Below are 8997 nucleotides of genomic sequence, written 5' to 3'. Positions count from 1 at the left end.
TCTAAAGTAGAATCTGCTAAGATGCTTTAGAACTGGTGATGGTAAAAATATGTGTGGAGCAAAAAGAAGGCACAGTCCGTCAAATTTACAAAGCTTGTAAAAATGTCAAGTGTTAAAACCTAGAATTATTTACTGTATTATTCATAAGCAGATACTCTGTGGAATGTATTTGACTCAATCTTGTGTTATTGAATTAGTAGTGTCAAGTAGCAGTTTGCTGGCTCAGCAGTGGTAGTTTTATTGTTTTTCAGCTCAGAACTGATACTGAAATTTTTCTGAAGGAGAAGAAATACCCTCAACCACTATTTTGAAACACTGAAGGGCTTTGGAATTTAGCTTTTGTTGCAGACTTGATAATGCTTTATAAGGAATTCAAACAAAAATTTAAACAGTGCAAAACAATGAGAACAGTTATTCCCACTATGTGTGGGATTCACTGGGATTCAGGAAAAGCCTCCAGACTCAAGGAGAGTCCTGGGCAGTGAAGCTTAAATGATGGCCCTCGACCAGCAGCAGCAACACCTGACTACTTATCAGAATCATAAATTCTGAGTTGGAAGCTCCGGAAGTGGAACAAAACAGTGTTTATATGTGAAACATACTTATGTAATTTTGATGACAACTACGTTGTTTGAATTATGAAGTAACACCAAGCTGCTTTATATACTTCCTGTGCTAACAGAAGCTAAAACAATAAAGCAAGACCTCCATTTTAACATAAATATACAACAGATTTTCTGAGCTCTGAGATCAAACTATCAGTCCAAGGGCATTTTCTGGATTCCAATGCAAGTAAAAAGGTAATTTCCATTTTCCAAAATCCATTCAGTTGTGCAATTGAGAAGCCTCCACCTAACTTTCAATTGGAAGTGATTAATCTGCAATGTAATAACATGCTCAAAGAAAATTATCAAGAATAAATCTAATAGAATTTTATCAATGCTTTCCAAGTGATAAATATGCTCAATTAGAATCGTATTCTTCTCATGGATTAAAATATATATTTGGCAATACTTATCTGTATTTCATAATATTTCATATTTTTCTTTAAAATCTACAAATGTTGTAATGGGTTAACACATTCCCACATTATAAAAACCACACACACACACAAAACAAAACCAGTCCTAATATATAGCCCTACTAAAGCACATTGATTTTATTATAGAACATATATTAAGTCACTGAGTAAAGCTCTTTTTTATGAACACTTTTGGAAAGCTCCCATTGAACTCTAACACAGCTCTGTTATCAATCTGAGAACAGAAGGACACATCAAGTAAGGAAAGATCTTTACATGACTCCAGGAGTTTTCTTAAGGATCCCGGACTTACCATTCTTGTTCCTGTTCAAAAAAATAAAACACTTTAAATGTAATGTTTATATAATGTTCTGACAAAGAATCCCTTTATTATTTATTGTTTAAAATACACTTAAAATAAATTTCCTTTTAAACATTAAAAACATTTCTTAAAACAAATACAAACTGAATTTTCCCAGCCAATTTGGCATCTCCTGTCAATACTCTACCCACTATCTTCATCCTACCTCCTGCCCCTCCAACAGTCCTCCAGACTTTCCTATTTCAGTCACCCCCGTTCAAAACTGTTTGACTCTCTTTTTCCTGAACCCATGGGTCAAATCAGGCAGCAATGCTCACAATGATTCAACTCCAATTCCATGCAATGCAATTACTGAGTAACTACCCTGTAGAAACTTCTGTTTCAAGCTCTGGAGATGTGAGGAACTCGTGACTGGAGTTGAAAGCTATTAACTACAACACAACTTGATAAGTTTTACAGTAAATGGTGGGTATAGAACGGCAGTACTGTAGACAGGTAATGGACGATGAGCACTCTAGTCCACATTAAATATGAAATGATCATGGGATATTCAGATGGAAGCTAAATTATCACTAAGCTCTAAGATGTCATCTGTTGAACATTTCTTTAACTACAGCTTTACCAGGAGGGGAAACACACACACGTATTACATAATGCATCTACTGGGATGGGGATTAACGTTTCTGAAATGTTGCCTGGCTGGTGTGGCTCAGCTAGTTGAGAGTCATGCCACAATAGGTCACCGGTTTAATTCCTGGTCAGGGCACAAGCCCAGGTTCTGGGCTTGATCCCCAGTAGGGGGTGTGCAGGAGGCAGCCAATCAATGTTTCTCTCTTTCTCCTTCTCCCTTCCTCTCTCTCTAAAATCAATAAAACATATTTTAATAAAATGAACAAGGCAAACCAAAGGGAGAAGCAGACGTAAAAGACTTAGTGTGCATACAGCTCAGAGGGAGGGGGAGGGGGCAATGTAGAAAAAGGGAGGAAAAACAGAAAACAGCTTCCTTGCCTTTTGATGGTTTTCTAGTCCCTCCTGAGGTCTGACCATAGCCAGCTCCTACTGATGGGATCTAAGGGAGACACCTGTATCTTCCCAATAATTTTCTTTGTCTTATGCTTAAGTTACCTTGATTGGGTTTCTGTTATATAAGACCAGAGAACATCATCTAAGACACTTGACTATGGTTTTTTTTGTTTGTTTGTTTTTACCTAGGATTGTGATTAGTTTCTATTTGCCAGTCTTGGTGATTACAATCTGAGTTTCCTGATAAATTAGGAGTTCCTATGATAATGTCAAGGAAGGAAGTTGGAGAGTGAAGATATAACTAGGCTAGGGACCCCTGTGTCCTGGGCTTACAGAGCAATTTGTGCTTTGGTTTTGTTATTCACTTATGACACAATCATGTTTTCCGTCAGTTTGCTTTCTCAGGGCAGAGGCCATATCTACCTGTTCACTGAAATATTTCTAGTATTTAAAAAGAATGCCTGACAATAAGTGTGTAATAAATGAAGAAATGAAGGATAATGGTTCATTTCCCAAAACCACCACCCTGATTTTCACCCTTATTAGATGGGTTATTGCAGCTAATCTCTCTGATTTTGATCTCTTCCTTCTACAGTTGACCTACTTCTTGTTTCCAGAGTAATATTTCTAAAACACAGCTGAATAAAACCTGATAAAAAGCTCTAATTTTATGCAGATTTTTACCGGTATTCAAAACTCTCCATGAAAGCCTCCTTTATACTAATATTCTCAGTCAAATTAGATTGCTATTCTCTGAATATATCCTGTATTTTTCATTGTTGTTAATCCTCGCTGAGAACACTTTTTTCCATTGATTTTTAGATAGAGTGGAAGAGAGAGAAGGGGCAGGGGAAAGAGAGAGGGAGAAACATTGATGTGTCTCACATCGATTGGTTGTATCCCACATGTGCCCAGACCAGGACCAGGGGATCAAGCCTGCAACTCAGGTATGTGCCCTTGGCTGGAAATCTAATCCATAACCTCTTGGCATGTGGGCCAATGTTCCAACCACTGGGCCACACTGGCCAGGGCGAGATATCCTGTATTTTTAACTCCTATGCTTTTATTTTATTCTATTAATTCTTCCTAATATCCCCTCCTATCCTTCTTTCCATTCACTTTCAAGGATAGTGTTCAAATACCTATTAACCTTTTAAATTAAACTTTTCTTTATTTCTTTAGTCATATATACTCTCTTTTCTTTGAGCCCCATCAAAATGGACTTGCTTCCAGCTTGCATATATAGGGGTGGGCAAAAGTAGAGTTACAGTTGTAATACAATAATACAAGAATAAGTAATAAAACAAGAATAACCTGTGTTTCATGTACTCACAACTATAAACCTACTTTTGTCCAACCATGCATATACTTATTTTACTACTCCTTGCCACAAACTCTCTGAAAGTGTGGCTGTATCTTACTCAGCTTGTAATGATCAGTGCTTTCAGTATGAAAAATGTATACCACTTAACACTCATATGTGCTAATCACAAAATGACAGATAAAATAATTGGCTATCTGTTTGGTTTAACCAAGAATCCTTAAAATAATACAAATAAAAATTATAATACTTAAAGATGAAAGGAAACCAAAAACAACAATAAAAATAAAAAATAAAGTACGTAGCACAGTGGTTAGGAGCATAGACTCTGGTTGAAATCCTCATTAGCCATGAGACAGACCCTGAGCAGATCATTTAACCTACTGCAGCCTGTTCACTCATTTGTGGGTAACGCTAATGATCACCTCATATGGTTGTTGTGAGGATTAAGTCAGTTAATATACACTCAGAATAGTATGAAGCATACCGTAAATTGCTGTTTACATTATTTTTTCTCCAATTTTTATTATTTTTTTTACAGATGTTTCTCCTTTTTTCTCCCAAGTCCCCTTATATTATTATTATTGATAATATTTTTTACTGTGCTCTTTATATTTGAAATATGATTTTCCAATATATTTCAATAATGGCTGTCTTCCATCTGTAATTAGTTTTGGCTTATGGTTATGAAAGTTAAAATGTTTTCAAAAAGTCATTATACTTCTTACCTATTTTTCTTTTTATGTCTCTTAGATTTATAAGCCCAAGTTAGGCCACCTGCCAACCAACCCCACTGTTCATCACAAGTGTGCTGGTGTTTTAGGGCCAGTGTTATCGGCTCCTTTGTGGTTTTACGGCATCTCCTTCACACTGGCTACTCTTCATCTCTAATGATGAGGATTTTCTTATTTCGGTCTCTCCTTCCTCTCCTTCCTCTTCCTCCTTTCCTTTCCTTTTCTTTCCTTCCTCCTCTCTCTCTCCCCCTCTCCCCCCCCCCTTTCTTCCTTCCTTTCTTTTGAGGGAGAAGAGTTGTAAAATAGATTTTAACCAGCAATAGCATTATCCTCTGAAGTGAAGCCTGATGCAATTAATAATCCATTTTAAAAGGCCCTGATCATCTTTCTTCATTATCCCTGTGACTTTTTTTGAACTTTTCAAAATATTTCTCTTACAAATATTTCCGTAGGCTAATTCAAGGGTGAAGGTGGGTAGGCAGAAAGAAATGAGCACAGCAAGTGGCGTAGTTTTACAAAATAATGGTACTGACCATGGGGCCAAACGCCATGAATCTGAACTCTTGCCCTGCTACCTATCAACTGCCCTCATCTATAAAAAGACAATGATGTCCAACTCCTTGAGCTAGGAAAGTTAAGGAAAATGTAATCTAGATGAAGCATCTAGCCTAAAGTGTGTATATAATAGGCAAGAATTGTTCGCTAAGTTTTAAGGCAGGAATTTCTACCTAAAAGTAGCTTGAATGAGTAATATGCAATTATATAAGAAACATCTACAGATAAATCATAAACCTGGACTGTGAAGAGATTTTAACTAAAACTACAAACACTGGTGCTATAAGTCTTCAGGGTTTCCTTTTGTTGAATGTTTAATAAAGAGGAAAAAATAGAATTAGAACTTCATGGACTAATATCTCTTAGCACTAATAGATTACCAAAGAACACAGTGCAAGTGCTTTGTGGGTTCACAAAGTAACAACTGTGTGGGCAGTTGTAACTGTGACATTGCTAGTTCTTCTAGCTGAAGGAAGAAGTAACAAAAACTCACAGGGTTCCTGGCTAAGAAACTGCAATAATGACTCAAAAAATCCCAGAATTGGAAAGGAGTTTCATTAGATCTGCCTTGGGGTAGCACTGTTCCTTAAAACTAGACTATCGTGGATGGGGATTTTACAATATTTCTTAATCATAATTCAACATCAAGATTAGACAAATGGATTAATTTCTTAAATGTCCTTAATAAAAATGGAGAACAGAGCTCATATAAATTCTTACTCTTCTTACTAGACCAAGAATTGATGGTTACTTAGAGCTTTCTGACGAGTTCAACTATAAAGTTCTCACTCTTTACTCAAGCACAGATACAATCACTCTCCATACCAATTAGCCTACCTTGCACTTCCTATCAAACCACGCAATCTTTCCAGAACAAAACTTTTATTGTATCCAAGAAGTTGTATGTTTTTCTCTTGCAAAAAGTCTGAGATTAGCTCTTATGTTAAGGCTTTAAAGCAAAGTTATATATTGTATTCTTACCTAATATGTCCAGTTGCCGTAATCTGGTACAATTACACGCCAGTTCTTCAATGTCTGTGTCACACACAGACCTGTTGGCCGTAAGAAAGAGCTTTTGCAAGTTTGGGAGCTGGCGTGCCAGCTTGGCGAAGCACCCGGTGCTGCTCTGCAGAGTTGGGCACCAGCCGAGGTCCAGCTCTTCCAGAAGTGGGCACCCAGAAGCCAGTTCTGCTATCCCATTCTCAGTGATATTCTTACATCTCCACAGATCCAGGGTGCGCAGTTTTTTACACTTGGCTCCTATCATGCTAGCTATCACATCATAGTCTTCAATCTGGAAATCAGATAATTCCAATCTTTCATATATTATGCTCACAAATACAAACTGTTACGAGCAAGCAGAGCAAGTTAAAACATTCTTAATCATCCCCTAGTGTTTGCTTCCATGTAAACGTACCCCCATTCTCATTAGTACAGATCTGCCTACTCATCTCACAGACCTGCCACTGTTTCAAAAGACAGCAAGAGTAATCACTTACTTAAAAATCTATTTAACAGAACTCCAGAGGATGTTAATGAGTGAAATCCCACAGCAGCCTGAAACCCTCAGTCTCTCACGAAGAATTTGAGGACTCTGTCTTGTTCCTGTATGCCTCTCATTTTGACCTTGCTGCTGCTACTCCCTGACAAGGCCTAGCTTCTTCTATTTTAAATATAATTAATCAACATTTGTAGATATATAAGATCTCCCTGATAAAGATGTACACTTTACTAGCTCTAAAATACTATGTGGATATGCTGATGGTACTAGTAAGGATACTAGTTTTGGGTGAAATGAAGCATCTGGGGACTGAATATACAACACAGAAATTATTTAGATTATGATATGTTAATCATTGTCAGTGTAGGAAGTGTCTAACTGATTTAGCTCAAGATCACAGGATAAGCCTTTACTAACCAAGGATTAAATATTTAAGTTCATGGGCTTGACATGCTTTAATAGTGTCTCTTTAAACAGGTTCTTAAATTTTAAGAGGGTCATTTGATTTTGTTATCATCAGGTATCAAAATTATCACTAAAAGTCAAAAGGAAACAAAATAGAAAACACTTCCAGATTATTTCCTTCTGTTTATTTATCTAATCCTATTCTCAATGACTATGCGCCAGCACCACTCCAGATGCTAGGAACCACAACGAGCCAACAAACAAAGACTTTGTTCACATTTTTGGGAAAGACATACAAATAAACAAGCAGAATAAATTCAGTGTGAAGGTAATAGGACAGGATGATGTGAGAGCAATCGGAGTGTCAGGAGCTGATGGAGGGCAAGGTGGTTGCTGGGACCTCCCGGAGCGGCACAGTGAACAGAACAGGAATGAGGTCGTGTGGGCCCAGGGAGTGAGGGACAGGAGAGGCTGAGAGGGCCGAGAGCTACGCTGGGGCTGGAATTTTAGGCCATGAAGTACTAAGGAAATCAGTGGAGGGTTAGAAATAAATGAGATTTATATTAAAACAGAAACCCCTCTTACTCCTCTCTGAAAGATGGTCTGTAGTGGGTAAGAATGGCAGAGGAGGCCCAGAGAAGAAGCCTGCAGGAGCTTACAGGAGAGATGATGAGTCTGGACTAAGGAAGCAGCAGTGGAACTGGAGCAATGACAGGTTTGGGGCTATACTTTAGTTAGAACCTAAGCCTTATGGACTAGATGTAGTGGTGATGATTTCTGGTCTTTAGCAACTGTAGCTGGTGGAATCATGCAGAAGTCATGAGAAACAGATTGGGTAGGACATAACTATTTACTTTAGCAAGTGTACCTGAATAACACAAACTGTAACTTTGATAATTAGTACAGTCAATTTATATCATTTAAAAATATATATGTTTTTATTGATTTTTTTTTGGGGGGGGGAGAGACATCAATTGGCTGCCTCCTGCATGCTCCCCACTGGGAATGGAGCCTAAAACCCAGGCATGTGCCCTGACCGGGAATAGAACTAGCGACTTCCTGGTGCATGAGACGACACTCAACCAACTGAGCCACACCAGCAGTGTGCCAATTTGCTTCTTTAGAAACAAACACTTAAAAACTTGCAGAAACCCATGATTCTGATTGCTGTTATTTTTATAGTCAAAAATAAAATTGGAAAACTGATCTTTTGGTCAACTGACAGAAAAGAAACTGAAATAAACATAGTATTAAAGTATCAACGAAGCACTGTCTATGTTACTGTCCTGGTAAACTCTGGACCTGCTGTGAAAGAAGAATGGTGTTTCTATGACAAGCATGAAATGTTTAAATCATGACGGTAGTAGCAGTATCAGCAATATATGCATTATTTCTGAACTTTAATGTCGAGTCCTTAATACTTCATTTCCTGACAACAAATATCAATGGTAACAATATTTTACTAGTAACCACGTACTTTAATTTAAAAATAGCTTATTTTTCAAAAGCAACATTTACCATAGTGTATCGCATATTAATAAATGTAATATAGAGACATGTAGTCAGGTCAAGTTGGAAAACACTGGTTTAAGCAATGGAAAAACACGGATTGTCACAGAAACTGCCAATCGAATGTCACAGAAACTGCCAATCGAATGTCCCTGAGCGCATCCAGAAGAGCTACTAGAGGGACCCAACAGAAGCTCATGAAATGACTAAATGACTTACTAAGGTAAGAATTTTGCCAGCTGTAAGGAAAATTTAATGCTAATTAGTGGGCTCCCAACACTGTTTCCAAAGACCAGGATGGCTTGAACCCATAGTTGAGGTTCAATCAGGCCTAACCAATAGAATTTAAAGCTATAGGGACACAGAGACAATGTCATTATAAACAGCCTCTCCAGCCTACATTGCCAAACCTTGGAGGATCTCTGAAGCCACTGCTGAGTCCTAAAAGATGTTCAAATGGGATCTATTTTAGGTCAGTGACGGTGCCTGTTGATTCTAAGTCTAGGACCCCAGGAGAACCTCTCTGGAATCTTGCAACCATCCTGCTTATTGTGGTCTTCCTAATAGGCAGATGCAAAACTGGAATGGTTGGGGATTGCCTGAATC

The 8997-nt window shown here is 37.8% G+C and overlaps 1 protein-coding gene across 4 annotated transcripts in view; it reads right to left on the bottom strand.

Moving 5' to 3' along the window:
- Positions 1-1032: 1032 nt before the first annotated feature.
- The window catches only part of FBXL4 (F-box and leucine rich repeat protein 4), a 65569-nt gene continuing 57604 nt past the window's right edge, over positions 1033-8997 (bottom strand). For all 4 annotated transcript variants that reach the window (XM_036248702.1, XM_036248703.1, XM_036248700.1 and 1 more), the window contains exons 8-9: positions 5958-6270; positions 1033-1345 (exon numbers count right to left, since the gene is read on the bottom strand). In XM_036248702.1, coding sequence (XP_036104595.1) covers positions 1182-1345; positions 5958-6270 — 477 coding nt within the window. In that variant the 3' untranslated portion in view covers positions 1033-1181. The remainder of the gene's footprint in view (positions 1346-5957; positions 6271-8997) is intronic.

The sequence above is a fragment of the Molossus molossus genome, unplaced genomic scaffold (genome assembly GCF_014108415.1).
Source record: "Molossus molossus isolate mMolMol1 unplaced genomic scaffold, mMolMol1.p scaffold_m16_p_8, whole genome shotgun sequence".
Lineage (NCBI taxonomy): Eukaryota > Metazoa > Chordata > Mammalia > Chiroptera > Molossidae > Molossus > Molossus molossus.
This window is presented reverse-complemented; position numbering and strand designations above follow the sequence as displayed.